At 36.4% G+C, this 25,255-nt stretch overlaps 1 protein-coding gene across 4 annotated transcripts in view; it reads right to left on the bottom strand.

Moving 5' to 3' along the window:
* MED13L (mediator complex subunit 13L) overlaps positions 1–25,255 on the bottom strand; it is a 285,853-nt gene that overhangs the window by 113,194 nt on the left and 147,404 nt on the right. For all 4 annotated transcript variants that reach the window (XM_015101659.4, XM_015101660.4, XM_060400794.1 and 1 more), the window contains one exon: positions 13,643–13,726. In XM_015101659.4, the coding sequence (XP_014957145.2) occupies positions 13,643–13,726 (84 nt within the window). The remainder of the gene's footprint in view (positions 1–13,642; positions 13,727–25,255) is intronic.

Below are 25,255 nucleotides of genomic sequence, written 5' to 3'. Positions count from 1 at the left end.
CTAAGTCTCCATGGTCTCATCTATAAAACCAAGGTAAATGACACAAAGCTCCAAGTATGTAGTGAAGACTGGAAATAATTCATGTACAACATTTAGCACAGTATCTCAATGAATAATATTCCTAACTTAGAAACATTAGCTCCCTTTCCTTCCAACTCGAAGTTGTGCTACTGTATATCTCTATCTTGGTTGGCTTTTTATTCTACCATTTCAATTTGACTGTGAGAACACATCCAAGCCTATACTGTGGACTCTGGGAAGCATGACTGCCGTTCTGCTGATCTTTGAGTCTGAAGTAGATGCCAGTTGATTAAACCCACACAGAGAGGACAAAGTGGCACCAGGGAGCGCTATAAAGAAATCCCTGTTAATGCTATAATAAGGCTTAGATGCCTCTCAATTGCAATAATGTGAGACATTGATAGCTTCAAAAAAATTTTATCATGAGCAGTAAGAGCCTGCAGGTTGTAAATGCTAAAATCCTTGGTAAGAGAGAAAATAAGACAATACAAAAGGCACTAACTAAAAACAGTCCCAGACTACATTAATAAAATCTGCAGAAGCAAGGAGTCAAGAGCAAGAGGGAAAAGTTATAAATGAATCTCCGTAACTCAGTGGCCAGTTTGGACTGAGCCATCAAAATGAAGCTTGGTATTCCTGTTTGTTTTAAGATCTTTAATTCTCAGGACAATGCTTACTGATGGCTCTTTTGCAATTCTTAAATTCTAACAAACTACTCTAATTATTTAGACATTACTAAAATAGCGATTAAGTCTCTATCTGTACTCACAAACTATTATAAGTAATCAAAGCTTCATTAATGTAGAAATCTGTCATGGTTTTAAACTTGATATTTTGATGTTATGCTCTTTCAAAGAACATATTCTTAGCCCACATTCATTCACCAAAATAAATAAAAATCCCAAATCTATCATTGTGGCTTAAGGAAAGAACAGTATCTACGGGCAAAATTCATTTGTGGCTCAGCTCTCCACCAAAAATGAACACCTAGACAGTTTCTTAGTACAAGCACATAAATTCAGTGATACACAGACCCTGCAAACAATTTATCATCTTTTCTACATCTTGGGCCCACAACAAAGAAATGTCGTAAAAGAACTTCTATGTAACTGTCGAAATCACTTGAGGTCTCCTATTAGAAATTCTCTCTTCTTATCTTCCACCGCACCTTCCTCTTGAGATGCCAAGTCTTTCCTTGAGACACCACTGGGATATGTCTCCTTGCTATTTTCCTGTCCATGACTGTACCCCAAGTCACCCAAACCTCAGATCTGACAAAATACAGTTAATTTCATGAATCTTTTCTCTCCACTAGAACCCACATCAATATCTTACAATTTTCCCCTTTAGTGCTTAATATTTCACAAACCAAGACACTGATTATATATAGTGTCTTATCTCTAATTGCTTTAAGTGTTTATATCTTACCTTCCTGACAACACTAAGATCTTTAGAAGGACTTTGTCAAGTTATTTTATTCATGTTGACCAAATACCAAAATAAAACCATTAAAACAACAACAACAATGAACTGTTAGAAAAGCTATTCACAGAACACAGACAACTAAGTAAACAAATTTTGAAACTGGTAAACTTCCTATATCCCATATGTACATACTTGGATTGGTCTTCGATACATCATTACTACAAAGTAAAATAAAGCAATGGAACAATGGGTAGGATATGTGCACCATGTGGTATCCTATGTGTACAGAAAAGGGAAATAAACATACACACTGTGTATCTTCATAAACTAATCTCTGGAAAGACAGAAAGAAACTGGGGGCTTCCCTGGTAGCTCAGATGGTAAAGAATCTGCCTGCAATGCAGGAGACCAGGGTTTGATCCCTGGGTTGGGAAGCTCCTCTGGAGAAAGGAATGGCAACCCACTCCAGTATTCTTGCCTGGAGAATTCCATTGACAGAGGAGCCTGGTGGGCTACAGTCCATGGGGTCACAAAGAGTCAGACACAACTGAACAACCAACATTTTCAAGTTTTTCCAGGTTCAACATGATTTAACACTAGGAAAAAAACTGGGCAGTAAGTGGAGGAGATATTTTCACCTATGTAATTTTGTGCTGTTTAAATTTTACACTATATACATTTATTTCCCATTCATAATAATTTAAATAGGATAAAATAGCTTTTCAGTTAAAGAGAAAACACTGTCAGATATGTACATTTTAGTGAATTATCATGAGAATTAAAATGCTGTGCTGTGCATGAGATTTATTATGATAAAGACACATACAAAATCATCTCTTGGGTATCCATAGGGATTCTAAATTCTAGCCCCTACATTAACTCTGTAATTAGATAAATATTTACCTCAAAAAATTTATTTACAATCAATGATCACTCCTACATTAAAGGTGTAATCATTAACTAGTGAAGTCAGCATGAAAAACTGAGGAAAAATAATGGTTGTGAAACTAGAAATGCCTAGACCTGAATTCTCGACTTTCTAGCTATGTGGCTTCCCAGCCAACCACTTTAGCCTATCTGGATGGCAAATTTCCTTTTAAGGGCAGAGGTCTGCAAATTTAGGTACCAGGACCAACTACATCCCATTGTAACTGAGAGTGGGGGTTCAGCTGCTTGCCTCTTAAAAGTCAATAAAGAGGCCAGTTGGTGAAAAGAAGAGTTTGCTTTATTTCAGAGGGTGACAACCAGCAGGAGAGCAGACTCCTGTCCAACGGCTAACTCCCCACCACTGACAATCGTGGGCAAGAGCTTTTACAGACAGAGGGGGCAACATGTAGAAACAGCATCATCAGCTCTGACAGTCACCTTGAAACTGGTTTCCCTGAGGCCATTTCTTGGAATTAGGGTAGCTTATGTCTTGACTACAGTCTGGTCATCATGTAAACTTCCACCCAGTGGGGATTTTAATATTTATAAGACAGCTCAAAGGACATGGCTCAGAATATTATCTATAACCCCTGAGGTCCTTGACTTTGCTCATTAGGTCTCCTTTGATGATTTTTCTTTGTTTCTCCATTTTCTCACTTCTTGGATTAAACTTATTCTTTGGATAAATTTTTCCACAGACAAAAGGCAAGCTGCGGACATGAGTGGGGTGGAGGTAGGGGAGGACCATTAGGTCCTGCTCCACTTCATGGTCACCTATTTTTTGTAAATAAAGTTTTATTGGAACAGTCTATTGCCTGTTTGCTAACATATTGTCTATGGCTGCTTTTCCAGTGCAGTGTGGGATGTGACTAGTTTTGACAGAAACCATATGCCCTTCAAAGCTGAAAATATTTACTATGTGCAGGAAAAGTTTACCTGCCCCAGTCTAAGAATAAAATGCAGACAAACCACATCTTTGTTGAAACTTTTTTTAAAGTGCAGCAATGCTAAGCAGGCAGCAGGTCAAAACTACTTTCAAAATAACATGAAGACATTATCCTTTTCACTCTGATTTTCTCCAAGTGCACAATGGAGTTTTCCAGAGACTACACGGCGTTTTATGTCACAACAGACTATAAGCAGAAGCAGACACAAGAATACAGCTGTTTTCCCTTAAGCCAGCTTTAAAGAGAGTCACAAAAACAGTGCCACTCTTCTAACTAAATATTTTCATCTTTTAAAACGTGTTATTTTAGTTTAAAAAAGAAAGAGTTATTTGTGTTAACATATGGTGGGCTTGTTACTATTATTTTTAAAATTTATAAACATTTTACCTTTTCTCAGTTTCATTTCTTTAAATACTGAAAAGTATAACCCAATAAACAAAAGCTCTATTGGGTGCTCAATAACGTTCACAGGTGTTTTGAAGCCAAAAAGTTCAAGAAACTGCTATACTATAGCTCAAATGTATCACAGCACCATGATTAACTGGCCTACTAGAACAGTCTATACACTGGGCAGGGACTGAGGATAAACACGGGGTAGTTTATTAATCATGGACAGTACCAGGAAAATCAATGGCACCACCACCATTCTGCAAGTTGTTTTTGAAAGAAAATTTGACAATTTGCATTAGAAGCTCCTTGGGGTACTTTATAAAAAAATTTATTCAAAATTCTGAAATAAGGTCAATGGAAGACAGATTGTCCTTACAATACCATATCGGGAAAATGCCCATCCAAGGATTATCTAGTGTCTCAGTTCCTCAACTGTGTACCCAACACCTCAGAACACTGTGGCAAATTCACACGGATGTGGCGGGATATTTTAGATTGGCAGGGCCAGGGAAATAAAGTGACATCTGTTGGATTCTACACAAACCACTAGCTCAAGGCAGTCTCCAGTCTCAATATTACACTATACTGCATTCTGTGCAATAAAGTCAGATCAGTAGGGACAGGAAATAAGAGCAGTGACAGCCAACCTGATTCCAAGGTCTCGGAAGCTGCATGGTGCTCAACAGACACATGTGTCCTATTTATAAGCAATTCGAGATACGAAAAAAAAAATTACTCTCCCAATTTATGTGCATTATTTGTTCAAACAGCTACTAAGTTGTAGGCGCATATATACCAATTAATTTTCTAGAAAAAGCTAGCTACTCATGATCTCTGAATTGGTTTTCACATGTTACTTGTTCTTTCATTCATTAATGAGTTTATTAAAACATATGGCATTTATTCATTTTATATTTGCAGTAGAGTCCAAATTTTACCTATCATTCTTCACTCCACATCAAATATTCTTATCTAAATCATTCTTCTCACTTCAAGCTACATAAGTGATAAATGTGTTTAAGAAGGAAAAAGAATAGAAAACAGCTGTCCCCTTTCTGGCACCCTTATGAGGAACAATAGGGAAAAAAGCGAAGTAAAAAGCAAGTGCAAAAATATGTTTCTAGAAGGTTTGACAGATGCCTATTCAAGCAAGAGGAAAATTAGGGAAGTATCTACTTTTAATTCATGGTTTATATAAATAATACAACTTTGATGTATATGTGCTTAGTTGCTCAGTAGTGTCCAACTCTTTGCAACCCCACGGACTGTGGCCCACCAGGCTCTTCTGTCCATGGGGATTCTCCAGGCAAGAATACTGGAGTAGGTTGCCATGCCCTTCTCCAAGGGATCTTCCCAACCCAGGGATCGAACTCAGGTCTCCCACACTGCATGTGAGAGCTACCACTGCATTACCGTCTGAGCTACCAGGGAAGCCTTCTGATGTATACAAACAATATTAAATAATCCGAAAATGGAAAAATAAAATGATACACACTGCTATTCCTGAATTATGATCATTTAATTTTGAAACGCTGAAAGGTTTCATTCATAATACAGTGAAGAGTATATAAAGTGTTATAAGAATCTAGGAAACTTATGAAATAAGCTTTAAATAACTTGTCAATCCATTCATTCATATTAATTATCTCCCACTTAATCCCCCAAACAACCAATATATAGACATCAATATACCCTTATTATTATCCCTACTCAGAGTTTAGGGGGAAAAAAAAATAGGAACAGAAACACAGGATATAGTAAGTGGATCATTTTGACTATGTACACTAACAGCATAACCAGGAGTCATAACACGGTCCTAAACTTCTGTCATTTATGTCCAAAGGAGCAGTCTACTGGATGGTAGATGCAGGCCCATCAGTAACACTTGTAATAATGTATATATTTGTGCATCCAATTCCTGAAAAAAAAAATCACATGTACATGAAGTTCTAATTCCTGAACTCAATACTGATGATTCTGAATCCTTACATGGTAGGTCAGGATGACTGGTTCCTACTCAGCTGCCTCATCCTGTCTGATGTCATCCTCACATCCACTCCAACCTGGCAGCTCAGGGACCTCAGCTGCTTCTGAAAATATCTGACGTGTTCAAAGGAGTTACAGGAGCACTACATGAATCCTTAAAAGAGATCAGATATACAACGTGCCAATGGCCCAACTGAAGGCTTCTTCTCTATGATATATGTACTCAGAGGAATTAAAAGAGCTCTGAAAGTTGGGAAGCTTAGTTTACAGTAAATCAAAGCACAAATACAGAATGCTTTTTTCCACAGCAGCTACAGAACATACCCTGTATTGTACTTCAAACAGAGTCAAATGTAACCGTAATATACTTTGACTGAAGCATCCTCTGGTTTGAAATGTACTTAGCAAGTATTTTATTGAGTCTTTCCTGAGTATCTGTAACTGCATATATTTCTAAGGGTTGGGGTAAAGGGAGGCCTTGTCATTATTAGGGTCCTTTATTAGTGCCATTATTAGTAATTTATCTTTTTGAACCTACAAAACATGCACAAAGTGATCAAGGTTAATGCAAGAGAGTACATGTTTAATTTAGCACTTGAACACAATCATGTGTCTCAAACCAGTAAAGTTTTTAGAGACCAGGTAAAGGAAAGGCTACAGGGATAAAGTCAAAAGGTAAAAGCATATAATCCCACTTCTTCCATTTTCACAAACTGGGTATTTAAGAGCTATCATAATGTCTTATTTCTTTCCTAAAAAACTCTAGTTGAAATCAAGGCCTAGAAATGGTCAAGGATCCAACAAATCATTAGGAGAAGAAAGCGGTCATTTTCAGGGATGTGAACCATACACTGATACAAAGCTTAACTTTTAGATCTTGAAATTAAAAGTAAGGAACAAAGGAGAGGAGCTGGCACGCTTACAGTGAAATTGATGTAATACTTTAAAGTCCATTGAGACAAAGCTCAAAATTCTCAAGCTAACAGTCCAATTTTCCCCTTTGGTGAAACGTACCTTCTTACAGTCTTTTTTTTTTTTTTTTTTAAACAATTCACCTAACAGAGAAATACTTTAGTCAACTGTCTTCAAATATACATACTAAAGATGTTTCCTTGTTTTCTTACATTTTCAGTACCAGATAAACTCAGCAAACAACACTGGGTTAATTTCAATGGTACATAATAATGCTTCAAATGTTCCCCAACAATGTTCTTTCTAAGCTCTTCTGTGTGCAGCCAACTAGAAAAGCCTCCTTTTTTCTATGAGGTCTGTTAAGAACTCAAAACATGTTAAGTCTGTTTCCACTAGCAGAATTGCAACTCAGAGGCCAGCAACGGGTGGCAAAGTCCAACGGGTAAAGTGTGCTATCTACTTAGGGAATACTTAAACTAAAGCAACCATCATAAAGAGAGCCCAACTGCTCAAACCTGAAACATGAACAAATCATTAAATAATATTGAGAAAAGACTCATGCAAAACTGACAATTATAAGAAACAAATGTTTTAACCCATTTATAAAAGATAATAGTTTAAAATGGGAATGTAATCTTAAAAACTATTTTGTTTTACATTAAATCAATTTTAAGACATCATTTTTAAATGGGTTCTCATCTTAGTACAAATTCAAGAGAAAAATAAAAATTTTTAAATAAAACACACACACACACACACACACACACACACACACACACACACCAAGAATAGTAAAAACATACTATTGATAAATATTGAGGTAAAATGTCAGAAAAAAACCAGCTAGAAAAGTTGCCTCAGGGGAGCAGCTCAAAGAAGAGAGATCAAAGTTAACTTGAGTTGCCAGAGAAGACAGAAGGGGGGTGGCAGGGTGGGGGAAGAACAGGAACAAAAGAGAAAAGGAGTTGAAACCATACTACTGGAAACTGGGAAGGGCAACTCTGTCTGGACAAAAGGCTTCTTCTGGGGAACAAGAAAGCCAGATAAAATTCGGGTAACACCCTAAACACTGACACCACATTATGGTCTTATATGGGAGAGTGCCTCACCAAAAGCAGTCAAACAGAAGGATACACAGGGTATTTAGAAACATGAGCAGTTTGAAGTCAGAAGATTCAGACAGGCAGAAGACTGTGACAACAGACCAGACCCGAACAGTACAACAAAGAAGAAGCTTCACAGTTAACATAACTGAAGATTTCATCTTAACACTCACAGCTTCCATATTCTTTAGCCATAAATATTGAGTTATAATACCTCAAACTTACACAACTATTAATGAAACCCTACATGAGAAGTACACTGTCACATTCTGTCAGGTCCTCAGATAGACATTTAATACCTTTGAAGAACCACACTTAATAAAAGCTTTATTTTTATAATGCCCTATGTCCTGTAACAGTCCAAATACATACATCAAAGAAGTAAACCAACTACTTATAAATCCCACTGGTACCTAAAATTTCTTCTCCCCTCTTCCTAATTTCATTATGAACATTATTACTAAAACTAACACAACCCCTTTCTCTAGACACATTCTTGAAAACTTTCAGACCCTTTGGAACAGTAATCAAATCCCTTGAATTGGTAAATAAAGGAGTTACTTTCTGCTTACAGCCAAAACAGAAAAACAATGAAAACAATATGTTCCTGGTGGCAGACAAAGAAGGCAGAAAAGATATATATGCGTGTGTGTGTGTGTGTGTACACATACACTGAGGACTTGCCCAGATTCTACAATTTCCCTGGAAACATTTTACAAATAATAAATGCTAAAACTAAAGTCCACAGGATTCAGTAAGTCCCACAATGTCAGATAGTTAATGGGAGACCATCCATATTTCTGGACAAAGCAGTGATCAAGGATAGTTCTGTTGCCAGCTTAGTTTCAGTCCTCTAGCAGGAATTAAAACAATGCTATTCACAAAACCTCTTCAGTGTATATATATATATGTTCAACTATATATGTATATGCATACAGATATATAGGTACATTTTTAAGGAAAACTCCACCTGCAATGCAGGAGACAGGGGTTCAATCCCTGAGTCAGGAAGATCCCTTGGAGAAGGGCATGGCGACCCACTCCAGTATTCTTGCCTGGAGAATCCCATGGACAGAGGAGCCTGGCAGCTATGGTCCACGGGGTTGCAAAGAGCTGGACATGACTGAAGAGACTTAGCACAACACATCTCTTACTGTAGGGTGTTTAAAATCCATTTTGAAACTGGACAGTATATATTTAAACTGTGAAAATCCATTACTGATATTCAGGATGTAAGCTTTTATTGTGTACTTTTTAGACTACTAACAGGACAAAATCCAAAAACTAACATTGATGATTGCCTTTTGGTTATTAAGAAAAAGAGGAAAGCAATTTTTAAAAAGTAAACAAGCTACTTCTGGTTGAGCCAGTCTTTCAATTTAACACTCTAAGCATGTCTGTGAAAGTACAAAGCAGAGTGCGTGGTATATGAAAGATACTTTTAAGAAGGATAGACAGTATCACTAAGACTCATCAGAGGCTCTTATTAAATGTCTCCTCCCTTCCTAGTAATAGATCCAACAGTTTACCACTTTGCAGATACCTGTGACAAAATATAGCAAGAAGTCTACATTCCTATCTTCATTTCAACTCCCATTCATAACTTAGGCTACCACAACCTGAAATCCACTTCAGTGAAACTGCTCATCATGTCCATCATGACCGCCCGACTACCTTTTAGAATGCATTTCATATATCCTCACTGGTAGAGACAGCTCACTAGTCTTGACACTTTAAAAATTCATGGATTTGGTGATACCAGTCCTCCTGGGTCTGTCTCCTTTCTCACTGACCTTCCCTAGTCTCCTTTATGTATCCCTTTTCTCTACCCATCCTGTAAATGCAGATGCTCCCCAGGACTCTAACCTCATCTTCTCACTTTTCATACAATTCTCAAATTCAAGAGACATAATACACAGTACCTTCTGATATATCTTTCATCAGATAAACTAGCAGAAAATGACTACATATTTTATAGATCCACCAAAAGCAAACAAAAAATATGGTAAAATTATTATGTATGATTAATACATCCAAATTGTCTCATTACTTTTCTAAATTAATTTCCCATCATAAATTCTTAAAGGCACCACACACATGCAAAGTAAATTTATAAGGAAAATTACAAGGCTATCACTAATGATCTTATTTTTCTGGACACCAATAAAGAGATTCTCATTACTTTTCACAGTGAAGTGCCTGTTTAAATATCTGCTTACCCTTTAGTGAGATCCCTTTCCCGGAATTTTTATCTCTGTATCTCAAGAGGGAAAGACAGATGACTGGGGCCATAATACAAGGAAAGTACATGAAAGAGGAAGATGGAAAGGAAAATAAGAAGAGGTGAAGAGACAGGGGAGGGTGAAGAAAGACACGGAAGCAAAGTTTTAAAGTGCTAAAGAAGATTGGTACCTCAAAATATTCCATCCTGGTACGCAGAAACTGTTTTTTGCTACTAAAATCAAAGGACAAGTGCATCTCTTAAACATTAGGTAATATAAGAACATAAAAAGGAAGTTAAAGAAATAATCCCAGGCTCAGGGGTCAAGAAAATATCCAGATGAGATGGCACAAAAGCACTCAAAGTAATACACTTCCAATGTGTATGTGCTTGTGGATCTGTTAACAGCACACACAAAAGTAATTAAAATATTTGAAAACATGTGAGGCTACTTAGAGCATCACCCAAGAGAAGGGCAGGTTTGCCCATGAGGAAGAGATGGCAAATTAATTTAAAAATGCTCTGGCAAGTATTTGTCTTAACTCAGCTACCATACATCTGATACCAGGAAAGATCAAAGAGCCAAATTGCTATTGGGGACAATCAATTATTCTGTTAAAAATGGCATTCAAAGACTAAGGAATATAAACTTCAAATTCTGTGGCAGTCAAATGTGGGCTGAAACTAGACTAAAGTAGAAAATAGACATCTTTCCAAAAGAAAGAACCTCCACCACTGGAATAATTTTTACGTTATCTTAAAAGAACATTTTTTTTTTTTTACTGGTTTTTAAGAATACTCTGGAAGCTACGGCTTTTTCAAGTTCAACATGCCTTAGAAATCAGAAATTCTATTTGTTTGATGTCAGCTGTCACAACTTTTTAGGACAAAGCCAAGTTCTCTTTCCTACAGATTATATTTCCAAGAATGAGTAACAAGAGATATACTACTATAGCAAAAACAAAAAATGATATAAATTTCTTTTATCTTCCTGGACCTGCCTGGTCAAATCTGCGTGTATAAATTTATACACATATCTAATTTTTCTTTAATTATCCTGAACATCATCTCATATCAAACTTTGAGAACTCTAGTTTCAGAGTCCTTTAGCAAATGACTTATTTTTACTATCAATACAGAGAGAAATGATAGCTCAAAAAATAATATATTATTAATCTAACTGGTGAAACCTAGTCATCAATATATTCTTTTGTCGCCACTATTAGAGTTATTTTAGCTTACTTAAAATATGCAGTGTGTTAAGTGGTGCTTTTGATCTAACAATATCTATATGCTAGTATCAATTTCCTTTATATTTAAAATATTATTGTTTACAGTATGTTCTTTTTATTTGGGTTTAATGATATCAAATTAGGGAATTCCTAAAAATATTAATTTGTATATACAATGCATTTAGCATTTGCAGCAAATTTTCCTCTCCATTGGTATTAAACTGGTATGTACTAAAAAAAAGAAAAGAAAAAGAACAAGAAGCTTAAAGAAGATTAATTTGTTCTTCTTGTTTCTCAACTAAATTATAAACTAGTCATATAAATTAACTCATTTAATCTTCACAATAATCCTCTAAGATATCATTATCAATTCAATAATAGCAAAAAATAGAAGTTCAACTCAGAAAAACTAAACAACTTTTATAAAAGCAAATAACTTGTAAAAAGAGGTGTAGGATGTGATACTAACTCTTCTAATCCTAAATGACCTCCTCTACAGCACTACCCCATCCACCCAAAATGACTTAAGCACTGAGATCCTATTCAACATCCGACAAGATACTCTATTTTCCACTCAGAGAACGAGAGTGAAAAAGTCATTACCCCTAATAAAGTTTTATTATACCATATGCCAAATTTTTTAATAGAATCTTTGCTTTAAAATGTTTTCTAATCGTTAACACCTTCCAAAATAGCTTTTTAAAAGTATCAATATTTCTACAGGAAAAGCTGCACAAGATTCAACCACAACTATAAAGTCTTGAAAATAATAAAATAACTTAATTTACACTGCTCAGAAATCAATAGTCTCCCAGGTATACAAAATCAAATATCCAAACATACTACATGCATTATTTACATCTGGTTTGCTAAAATGAGTACCTGAATAAAGTGTAAAGATATACAAGCTATTTTTTATATTAAAATAGTAATTGCTACTCCTTCAACCACTCCTATTTCTACATTTAGCTACAATAGCTACTCCTATTTCTACATTTCCTCTTCATCCACAAATTCCTCACAAATCATCACACAAATATCTGTTCCTTTTGGTCAAAACTTTCAGGACTGGCTCAGTTAATTCATCAGAGACAAGTTGTGGGAATGCACACTGAGCACGGAGAGGCGTGCTAAGGATGGCAAGGGAGAGCCCTGCACTAAACCAAGACCATGCATCACCATCCAGACTCCCCACAATAAAAGCCCAAACTTTAACCAGCAGGAAAGTTAAGTCCTCTGTAACTTTAAAGAAAATGCTAAGATGAATTATGTCCATGAAGCACTCATCAGTTAGATGAAATCAATAAAAATAAAAGGAAAAAAAAGTTCCTCTCTATCATTCAAAGCATCTGTAAACAGAATCACATCCAGGCACATTAGTAACTTTTTTCTAAGAATCATCTTCCTTTTTCAGGCAAACTTTGATACCCACAATACCTACTACCAACTTAAACACAATTTTTAATAAATACTAAGTGTATTAAAAGGGGGGAAATATTTCAAGGAAGTTAATGATGATTTGGCAAAAAGAATAAGAAAAGTCAGTCCCTAATTTATCTGATTCAAAAAATCCCAATTTTCATAAATTAGGTTTAGTTAATAAGGAGATTCCACAACAAGTTAAATCAAAGCTTTATGACATACAGATTGGAGAGAAGGCTGGTATTATCGGAAGATGAGGCAGAGTAACCAACTGAAATTCTGGCCAACTAACCAAACAACTGAACCTTCCACAAAAGGCTTCAAGAGCTCCTATCTACAGCCACTAGCTGGTACCCTTAGCTTAGGACAACTTCACAAATGGTAAAATAGAATCAAGACTGTGTCCTTGGTTCTACAAAAATGAAATAATCACCAACTTCCAATTAAATTCACAATGTTCAAAGGAAAGTGAGATAAATATTAGACTTTGATGGTTTTGGATTTTGATTCTGGCTTGACTGATCTAAAATTCGATGTTTGTTTAGTATCAAAGACTGCCTTTAAATTTAAAGCCTTGCATATGATAAGTGATGGTTAAAAGTTTAGGACTGTTTCCATAAGTAATACCGAGTCCTGGTCTGGCAACTATCAAGGATGTGTTGACCAACTTTTAAGGGCATCAAACAATTCTATAAAAACTGTCACCATTTGAATTTGCTTGACTATTGATGTAGTTATGCCACAGAACACTTTAAGGAATAAAGATAAATTAGAATAATGAGAATAACAAAATAGAGTAATTCAATTCCAAAGAGTGTGGCTATAAGGAACTCAGACATGGGTTACCAATAATTTTTTAGCTGAATTTAATATTCCACAAAAACTTAGTAATAAGAGTATTTAATAAAATGTGATCCAGGAATCTGTTTCAAACATCTAAACTATTAACATTATTGGAAAGTAAATAAATGCTGCTTCCTCCACTCATCTCTTCTCCAAAGATAGGTGCAGTCAAGCAAAAGAAACCAAAAGACCCAAAGCAATGCACAGACTCACCTTTTGTTGACTGGCTTTTCATCTTTTTCATAGGGTCGGACAAACCATTTCCCAATCCTAACGAAGTTCTTATCCATTAGGCACCTACAATAATTATATCAAGAATACAGTTTCAATAACAAATTAGCAAGTCACTGAATCAATAATCAGATAAGATCCACCACTGAAAATAAAACCATTACCAATTAAATTGGCAAAATGTTTTCTCATCACTTAAAATTTTTACACTATACTAAACTGAAAGAACTTTCTTCTGACTTTGGGCAGACTTTCATTATATATTATTCTTACACATTAAAAAAAAAAGAATTAGTTGAAAATTCCTGAAGCACTTTACACTTCTGAATTACTTCAAATCCAATCACACCTCTGTGTGACTTTAAATCTTCTGTGATCAAGAATGTTGGGAATATATACAGCATTTCTTATGAATACCTCAGAGAAACTCTTCCAAGTATCTGATGCCGTTTTTTGCAAGTTTTAATGCTGGACTTGCTTGGTGTGTGGTAGTCAATTCTTTAGCAGGGATTTTGGTAACAAAAACATACCAGAGCCTCTTCAACTAGGTACTTTCCTTCTGTAGATATGGTAAAGCACTTCATTATGGCTTTGCAAAAAAAAAAAAAAAAAAAAAGCCAAACTGAGGAACTGCAGTCATTTCTTCACTAATGAATATTTGCTTTCTTCTTATCTAAATTGTGCCCTGCTTCAGTTTTCACACTACTTTATGTACATTATTTTCCAATGTTAAGTCACAGGGTACTCCTTCTGAAGACATGTTAATGGCAGCTGAACTCAACTGATATAATACCAAAAACGCATTCAATTCAACTGAAGTGACAACAATACAGATAGCTATGACCAAGTTCACTGGAATACAGGCAGATGACAACTATACCATAACTTCCACCCAGTCAATTGTGGGCTGCCATCATTTGTAAAGAATATCCCTGATTTTGAAAATATAAAAATGTGGGAGAGAATGTGCATTTTGAAATTGATGAAATACAGTAATCTCTAACACTAGTCAATGAAATGACACATATTTTGTAAGAAAACCTGTCAGAGAGGTAGATGTAATTCTTCTATACAAGGTTTTACCCACCAGCCAAAGAGCTGCACAGCAATTCTTTATTGAATATTCAGGCAATTCTGCACGTGGCTTTTGCCTCTGTAATTCCCACTCCATCAAGGAGGATGGAAACAATTCAAGCCTTCACCTAACTCACTACAAATTAGATGCCTTAGTAAATGGCAATAGTTTCTGTTGGCCACAATGTAACTCCCTGTGGGCAGAGCCAATTTAAAACAGTGTTGCATCAAAAAGCCACTGGCTTCAACTAGCTTTATTTTGAAAACTATTTCTACAACAAACTTCCTTATTTACAATGAAAAAAAAAATCATTTCAAAGTAACCAGACTGTTCTCCTAAGATTATAAATAAACTTGCTTTAGGATTAAAGACCGAATGACTCCATTAAAGTTAGAATAGAAAATACGGAAAACCCATAAGCTGAAAAGTGCTCATGAAGCAAAACTGAAAAATAAAATTAAGTTTATTCTCTAGTTAAGAGACTTAATTGCATTTTTAAGGTAGATGACATATATGCTGTCACATTCCTACAATTCTTAACTCATTTTCACAATCCAAGTTTATCTTGTAATTGATTAATGTTTCTTTATTCCCCAAAAGCTATTACTAAATTGAAGGTATATCTTATAATCAATAATGAATGAAAGCAATAGGACATGTACAGAATCACACCAAACATTAAACACTGTCTTCTACTGACACTCATCTTCACTTACTAAATACCACTTTTAAATAATGTATTCATTAGCTCATAAATCTTAAAGGTCAGAATTCAAAAACCCATTTTGTTCAATAACAGAGAAAACATGAATTTACAGGTTATGGAAAGAAGAAACTCCAAGGCTTTTGACAGTATAACATCTCTCATTAAAGAGAAGAACATGTAGTCTGTTTCAAAACCCTTGCCCTTCTATGAAGCAAAAGCAACAAATTCTATTCACAATTTTCATTCCAGCACAAATAAAGGACTGGAGTGGAGGAGCAGCAATGCACAGCCAAGGACAAAGGCAAAAGGCAAAAAGCTAATGAAAATGCTGAGGGTCTACTCTGTGCTAATACATCTCCTGGAGTTTCCACTACAGATCATATTTCTTTGTCAGGCAATGTCAACAAAAGGTTATTACCACTAATACACAAAACAGCCATGGAAACGACTGCACCTTCAATCCAAAAACATCTGGTTCCAAAGCAGAGTCATAAATGACTTCTGTGATTTTTCAACCAATAACCAGTGTCTACGTGATCAGTGATTTCCCTCACACTGAAAGGAAAACATGAGAATGCACAATTGCACTGGATGAAGCCGTGTTTTTAATACTGTTCTGGATCTGCGACTGCCCGCCTACCCACCTGCCTGCCTGCTGCATAAGGGAGCTATCACAAGTAACCCTGTCACCAGTGATGTGACAGAAAGTTAGCAATCACCAAGTACCTCAGAGACGGCTGGGGCCAAATGAGTGAAGATGCTGAATGTGCTCCCTCTCCATCCTCTGACCCCCCAACTCAGCAGAGAAGTACATACAAGCTGTTAGATGTAGAGATGGGTAAAGATGAAGGCAAAGTTTCTTTCTACTCAATAAATAGGTTAAAAGAACTCAGCAACTATCATTATTAATTTTTATACTCCGCAATCTCTTAAATCTCCACTATGGCTGATCCAAAAAACAAACTTTCTCTCTCTCACATACACATACACAGTGATACACATAAATTCTTCAAGACTAAGCAGTACAGAAAGTATTTCCACCTTGTGCTTTAAGCTATGGGAAGAACTGTGAGAAGACATGTGGCTCTGCTAAGAAAGACAGTTCTGCCACCTGATTGATAGGAACTATGCTGGCTCAGTAGCAGATAATATATTGAGATACTAATAAGTCCTTGCTTCGCCATCATTTTCGGGTCATGATTCATGTAATATGCTTTGTATATTTGGGGTCATGATATGAATATGCTTTATGTTCTGCTTGAAAGTAATAGGTGCTCAATAAGTATCTCAGAAATGAATGCTATATGCCAAGTATTTTCCTATTCACAGTGTAATATCGGGTCATGATTCATGTAATATGCTTTGTATATTTGGGGTCATGATATGAATATGCTTTATGTTCTGCTTGAAAGTAATAGGTGCTCAATAAGTATCTCAGAAATGAATGCTATATGCCAAGTATTTTCCTATTCACAGTGTAATATTGAAACTCCTCTTGTTTGTAACTACTAATCAGGGGCAACCTCACATTGTTATTTGAATTTTCTTGTGTGTATATATTTGGGGCAAATATATATACACACAAGAAAATTCAAATAACACATCACAACTCTCTCCAGACTAAAATCAATAGTGGATACTCAATATGTGGAAAATTAGACAGGTGTTAAGAAATGTTTAGGAATACTGGTACTACTACTCATATGCTTTAATTATACCTGAAGAACAAAATTAAGCAAATCTTTTTTGTTTTTAAGAGAGATAATGTTGTGCTATGCTCAGCTGTGTTTGACTCTTTACAACCCCATGGACTGTAGCCCACCAGGCTTCTCTGTCCAAGGGATTTCCCAGGCAAGAATACTGGACAGGGTTGCCATTTCCTTCTCCAGGGGATCTTTCCAACCCAGGGATCAAACCCTTGTCTACTGCGTCTCCTGCATTGGTAGGCAGATTCTTTACCACTGCACCATCTGGGATATCCCAAAGAGATAACGCTAAGATATAAAAACTAAAGTATATCAGAAATACAATTCTCTTTTTGAGAGACAAAGTTTTTATTTAAGTTGACAAATACATAAGCCTAGAGATATACCTCATCTGCCAAAAATTGCTTTAAATCAACGTTACAAACAGTGCTAAGAATTTCTATCAGTTAACCCTGGCTATCCACTCAGTAATCCCACTCATTATTATTGAGATTTTAAAAATTACCTTACTACTAAAATACAACAAAATTCTTTAAAGTAGTACAACAGTATCTTAAAAGATCACAATGTGATTTCAGATTTATAAAATGTTCTGTAAGTAATATTCTAGGTAAGTATTTCTTTTTGGAAATAATTCCAAGTCCCCTATTACCTCCCTTTAATCACTATTTCAAGAAGGAAAGAAACAGGAGCCAAAAAATAAAAAAGAAATCCAGTTGTGTGTTTGTGTACACATGATTCTGCATCATGCCAAATGGTTCTAAATAATTAACTTAATTGACTATAAGCACAACCTGACTCTGAAGTTGGAAAGCCCCAATCTCGAATCCCAAAACCACGGGCAGACAGATCCCAAGAGCCACAGCAGTAACCACAGCATAAATCAGCAACCCATTTCCCAGGCAGGATAGTTGGGAGGTTTAGAAGGGAGCCAACACTGGCTGCGGCTCCTTCTGAGCCCTCATATTCCACAGGTACTATAGCTTTCCTAGATATAAAAGTCCAAGGATAGCGTTCCTCCACCACACCCTCAACTGAACTGCCCCTTTGTGCAATCATCTACTTACGGGGCTGTTCAGACAGACTAAATTTTATGTAACTTCATATCTCACCAGCATCAGTCTTCACCTCAGCAGCCCAATCTATATCAAACATGTATGCAAAGAAGTGTTTTCCCAAGAAACTGCAGTGCTCCTAATTTCCAACTAAATAAAAGAAACCCCATTTTTGTGACTCCATAGACTGTAACCTGCCAGGTTCCTCCGTCCATGAGATTTCCCAGGCAAGAATACTGGATGGGCACCTATTCCCTTCTCCAGGGGAGTTTCCCTACCCAGGGATCGAACCCAGATCTCCTGCACTGCAGGTGGATTCTTACCCATCCGAGCCACCAGGGAAGCCCAATTTAAGGTTAAAGAAACCTTTTTCAACGGATCCCTACTATCTTCAGTACTTCGGGTTCCTACTGTGCCCGAGTGGATGCTGTCTCCTCCAACCAAGTAATCCCTATTATTTCCATCCTCTCCAAAATCTCTGTAAGGCTAAGGCCTTTTGTAGGACTGGCCAAACCTGAAACGCCCATTCTACAATAGTTTCGAACATTTAGTGTCTGATTCCACTCTCTAACCACACAAATAATAGTAATACATTTAAATTTAAAATTTAAAGTCTCAATCCTTTCCCAGCCCTAAAAATAGTAATAACTGCCCCTTAAGTCTAAAGCCTCATCTTTCTACTTCTTTTAAAGAACTGTATACTGTAGCAATTCAATAAAATGAGAATTTATTAATTAGTCATTTCCTGCTCTTATTACATTACCCCAGAACCCTCAAGGCTGCAGTGTTACATCACCATTTCTTCAACTAAGGCTGTACCACTCACTATCCTCTACTGAATATATTTATCATTTTGAAATATATTTATCATTTTGAACTACCACATCCAAGGGCCTTGCTCATCTGCCCTCTGATAATCACCTCTACTGGATCACAATACCATAGGGTATTGAAAGCTACTAATTTACAAATGCAATGTTATTGTTATCATATAATTCCAATCCTCCCCATGTTATTTTTAATGTACTTTTCCAAATTGAGTATCTTCGCTTAAAATACCAACTCTTGGCAAACTTAGAATCTCCAGACCAAAGGCAATTTTACAGCTGTGTTATAAACTTCCATGGGGGGGAACATGCCAACAATCCATTAAAAAAGCGGCATGAATGGATGACTCGGAAGAGCCATTGTGTTTTACAAAAATCAAATACCCACAGATTAAAGTCTCTCTAAGCAAGCAGGGGGCTTCCCAGGTGGCTCAGTGGCAAAGAATCCTCCTACCAATGCAGGAGACTCAGCTTTGATCCCTTAGTCGGGAAGATCCCCTGGAGAAGGAAATGGCAACCCACTCCAGTATTCTTGCCTGGACAGTTCCATAGACAGAGAAGCATGGTGGGCTGCAGTCCATGGGATCGAAAAAGAGTCGGACATGGCTTAGTGACTAAACACCACCAAGAAGTAAGCGTGGACTGGACAGAGCACAACAGCATCAAAAAACCCATGTAATCTTCCATTGTGTGCAAACCAATGATCTGCATTTTAGAGGGGGGAGGACGAGGGGAGTTGGGGGGAAAGAGGGGAGAAAAACAAAAAAAAAAAACCCTTTCCATCAAAATCAGCTGTTTAATTCTAAAAGCTTAAGAAAATTAAAATTGAAGTATACTACCACATATACCCACACATAATTGCAATTTGACAGCATTATGGCAGGCATTTTATGCATTTCTTCAAGGCTACAAAAGCAAGATTTTCCTAAGTCCCATATATGGTGCAAATCACTGAGGCAATAATAAAAACTCTGGGTGATATGAACTACACACATTTCCTGAATTTGTTTTAATAGCTTTTCAATCAAATGTTTCACTTCATTTAAACAGTTACATGGGAAGGTATGGTACACTATGGAAACTATACAAATTATAAGAGCAACAGCCATTATATCTGTAATATTAAAAGTGCCAAATGAAGAAATTTCTGAAAAAAGACTACAAGTTTTTGTTTTCCAAAATTTATTCACAGCTAAAGTACTGCAGTAGTACTTTTCTATTAATGAGGAGTGTGAGACAACCTAAATCTAAAATACAAAGTGTAACCTTTGACAAGTTCATTAGAAATACATACAGAAACCCATACAAAACTGCAAAGACTGATTAAGAAGTTTGAAATACAGCATTACTAAAAGAGAGCGAGCAGGCACAAAAAAGGTGAGGTACAGTGGAGTCAAGTCAAAATGGCAGAGATTTTATAGGAATAAAAGAAATTAACGGTATTTTATTATTCTAGTCATTTTGCCAAAAGGGATAACTGAACATTAAAGAAAACAAAAGCACACTTTCTCAGAAAGGAGGAGAAATAACAATGATTGTACGATATAAAACTTAGAAGGCCTACATACTTTCAGATACTGAAATTGACTCAGAAATCACAGGTGAAGAAAATACCAAAAGAAGCCAACATGGTCAAAGGTTTTAAAAACAGGTACACATACACCAATAGCTGTGTTTCAGAAATGTATCTGGTTTTAGTAATATAACTAGCCTCTGTTTGGAGGATAATTCTTAGAGAAGAGCTTAATTAAGAGACATGGTAGACTGTATCCTTTTCCCAGTATGTGCTACCCCTTTCTTTCCACTGACATCAAGCTTGGCCATGGGACTTTGGCACCTCTCAGTGATGGATAATACTTTCTCACTCACTGACTTTAAGCTTGGTGGTAAATGTCCTAGTCAATGAAATATAAGCAGAAATGCCATATACCACTTCTGAACAGATGCTTCAATGGGCTATTACGTATTTTGCCATTGCTCTTTGCTCTTTACCAGGAGTCTTTGACAAGGAGTGCCCCAACCGTAAAATTCCTGCCTGGAGGGAAGAGGATACAGAGAAGTGCTGCAGTAAACGATACAATGGACAAGAGCGTGAGGAAAAAATGAACTGCCACTGTCAGAAGTCAGTAAGGGCTTTCAGATGTTTTGTTACTGCAGTATAACTGAGTCTAACCTGATTGACTGAAGCTGTTGTTGCTGTTCGGTTACTGAGCTGTGTCTGACTCCTTGCAAACCCATGGACTGCAGCACACCAGGCTTCCCTGTCTTTCACCATCTCCTAGAGTTTTGCTCAGATTGACTAGAGAGAATCTGGTCAATTTCTAATCTTCATGAAACACCCATGAAGTCTTAAATTAGGCCAGTAGCAATAAAAAATGAAGAGAATTAGACTGACTAGAGGAAAACCTAAAAGGCTGAAGGAAAGGGGTGAGGATATATATAGTAAAAATATATAAGGATATAGAGTAAAGAACCACAAACAAGGAAAAATAAATAACTCAGTGTGTACACGTTAATTGCTTCAGTCATGTCTGACTCTTTGCAACCCTGTGGAATGTAGCCTGCCAAGCTTCTCTGCCCATGGAATTCTCCAGGCAAGAATACTAGAGTGGGTTGCCATGCCCTCCTCCACGGGATCTTCCCAACTCGGGGGTCGAACCTGTGTCTCCTGTGATTCCTGCATCACAGGCAGATTCTTTACTGAGCCACCAGGGAAGCTCCAAATTAACTCAGGACACCAAGCTAGTGAATAGGCCACTACACAGAAGTTGGACTGATGAATTATATACAACCCCCAATGAACAGAATCAAGATAAAGAAAAGAAAATTACAGGGATACAGATTTCTACTCAGCATAAGAAACTTTGTAACAGTGAGTACTCAGAAGATAAAAAGAACTCCCTTAGGAAGCGAGGCTCACATAATCAGAAGTACTCAAGGAAAGGACAGATGACCACATTAACAAGGATATTTTAGGTTGGAATTCCAGAACTCGCTGGGTAAACAGACTATTAATGTCGTGTCCAACTGTAGCAACAGTAACATCAATACTTTTGTTAACTAATATTAATAGCTGTTAACCATTTATTGAGCTCTTTTAACAAGAAAGTTACTGTGCTGAGGAAATCAGCCCTTCACCCTTTTATAGGTAAGGAATAGGAATTCAGGTGACTTAAATCGTCTGCCCATGTCATATATAATTGGCAAAGCCAAGACCCAAAATATCTCTTGCCTCTGAAGACAGGCAAGAGATGGACTTTGAGAAATGGGTGCCACTGGAAAGATATATAAAATTTCAGATATGTTAGCTCCTGTCTGACACCTTGATGGAAAATGCTCTACAGTAAGCAATAGTGAGGTGGGGTTTTTTTTTTCTGTTTCTGTCTTTTTTAATACAGATGACACAGGCCAGACATATATAACATACTATATGCAAATAGTGAAAAGTTATGGGAGAAATGAGTAAATGAACGATTTACTCAAGAGTAAATGAAAAATATTTGAAGTCAAATTACCTTAGAATTTAAAATCTAAGGAGTTCCCTGGTGGTCTAGTGCTTAGGATTTAGCACTTTCACTCTTGTGGCCTGGATTCAATCCCTGGTAGGGTAAATGAGATCTCATAGACTGTGCAGCACAGCCCAACAAATCAAAGAAAAAATTAAGAAAATCTCTACACAGTATTAAAATTAAATGTTTTAAGTATTTTAAAATTTAATTTTAAGTATTAAAATTAAGAAAATCTCTACACAGTATCACTATAGTATTATCTAAGCATAGGAACAAGGAATGAACTGATCTTGCTCTATGTGAAGTTTACAATGGGACCTTAATTTCTGTAATGAAATTATGTTTTATGCATTAATGCAGTGACCCTTCATTCTGTACACACTAGCAACCATAAAGAAAATCAATTTATATGACTACTGCTAAGCTGTGAGAGCTTCTCAAAATAGTTCATGGAATTACTTTTTAATTAAACAGTTTTGTATGCTAAAAAAAATTAAGAGAAGAAATAAATTGTAGGAGTTTTGTTAAAATTCAAACTGGGAAGGGAAAAAATGCTTCAGGAAGCACGAGTACCCTTCAAGGATACATTCTTTGATGATGCATTTCAATAATCTCAGTTTTGGCTTTCATGCTAGAAACTCTAAATATACTCAACCTGGGAAACAAGTCAATCTTATCTCAATAGAAATGGACAGACAATCTCATCAAACCAGAAAGTCAATCTTATCTAAATAGAAATGGAGCCCTGGTGGTCTAGTGGCTAGGACTCCATGTTCCCAATGCAGGGGTCCAGGGTTCAACCCAGATGCAGCAACTAAAGAGTTTTGCATGCCTGCTGCAAAGACTTGGCACAGTCGAAGAAACAACTTAAAAAAAAAAAAAAGACGTAACAGAAAATTGTTCAGAATAAGATAGTAAACTGTATTTTAACAAATTTAGGTTGTAAAGAGATAAGTAAGTTACAGCAAGTGGTCTAAGCTATGAAAAGAACAAAAGGGCAAGTATGTATTGGCCAACCTAGCTTCTGTTGACAATGAATAAAGACAGCTAAAAACAACCATGCAGAATGCTTCCCAGTCTCACGAGTAGGGTGATTTTCATTCACAGAGCACAGTAAAATTTTGATGAAAAGAGAACATTATTTTAAAGGACAAAAAACTATTACAAATTTTCAAAAGAATCTCAACTCTTCCATTCTAATAGTAGGAAGGGAGCCAAACAGCATAATTATTCATTATTTTCTCTAAGAAACACTGTTTTCTTTGCTTCAAAATAAACTTATATTAGGATCCAAATCAAAATATGCCAAATAATACTTTATGGGGAAAAGGAATTAATAATTATTGAAAACAGGTCAAGTATTAAGTGGAAGGCATCATATACTTTATCTAACAAAAAGTCAAAATGCATAGTTCAGTTCAGTCACTCAGTTGTGTCCGACTCTTTGAGACCCCATGAACTGCAGCACGCAATTCTTTGCATGCAACTCTTTGTGACCCCATGAATTCAGCACATGGCCTCCCTGTCCATCACCAACTCCCAGAGTTCACTCAGACTCACGTCCATTGAGTCGGGGATGCCATCCAGGCATCCCATCCTCTGTTGTCCCCTTCTCCTCCTGCCCTCAATCCCTCCCAGCATCAGAGTCTTTTCCAATGAGTCAACTCTTCACATGAGGTGGCCAAAGTACTGGAATTTCATCCTCTATTTAATTTAAAGGGCATTAACTAAGACTTAAGAGAGGTCAAGGCAACTGTCCAAGTAACAGACCCTGAAACCAAACCAAGATCTAACCCAAAGTTCTTCAGAACTCAAGCTTTATTACATGTCATACTGCATATGACACAGTTAACTTTCTTATAAAATAAGGAAGTTATTTCAAACTGACCTAGACAACATTTTCTAAGCAGTTATATTGTAGCACTATTACCCTAGATAATAGCTGGGATAAAAAACAAAGGTACTAAAACGCCCTTTCAGTTCTGATCACCTAAAAGAACTATATATAAACTCAGGGGAAGAAATACAAAGTTTTTCCCATAAAAATTCTTAAATAGCCCATTCTTTCTCTTCTCTCTTTCCCCTTAAAACACCATCCAAAGCCTGGGACATACTCTTACGCGGAAGTAAGGAGATGCTCAAACAATGATGAGGACAGGTCAAAAAACCACAGGAGCTATCATGAAGGGACTTCCCCCAGCCAAATCCAGAAGAACTTACACATCAAATTAAATGATAGTAATAAACTATAATTCATTGAATAACCAGGAACCCCTTTTTTCCAAAATTATAAAGATAAAAAGATTAAGTGAGGCGAATAAATGCATACATCTATGGAAGAAATTGAAAACCTTTTCCTTACAAAAGAATGCCAACTAAATAAAAATAGAAGGAATGGTACATTTGAAAATTAACATCACAGTCACATAGTAATAAATGATATACAAGAACCACCAACAGAAGCTTAAACAAGTGGTTTAGATTTTGATAACAAATAGGAACATTACACAATTGTATTTGATCACACAAAATGCTGGGATGGATGACTCTCAAGCTGGAATCAAGACTGCCTGGATATATATCAACAACTTCAGATATGCACATGATACCATTTTAATAGCAGAAAGTTAAGAGAAACTAAAGAGCCTCTTGATGGAAGGTGAAATAGGAGAGTGAAAAAGATGGCTTAAAACTCAAAATTAAAAAACAAAGATCAT

Source organism: Ovis aries, chromosome 17 (assembly GCF_016772045.2).
Source record: "Ovis aries strain OAR_USU_Benz2616 breed Rambouillet chromosome 17, ARS-UI_Ramb_v3.0, whole genome shotgun sequence".
NCBI lineage: Eukaryota > Metazoa > Chordata > Mammalia > Artiodactyla > Bovidae > Ovis > Ovis aries.
The sequence above is the reverse complement of the archived record's forward strand: the minus strand, read 5'-3'. Positions and strand labels throughout refer to the sequence as shown.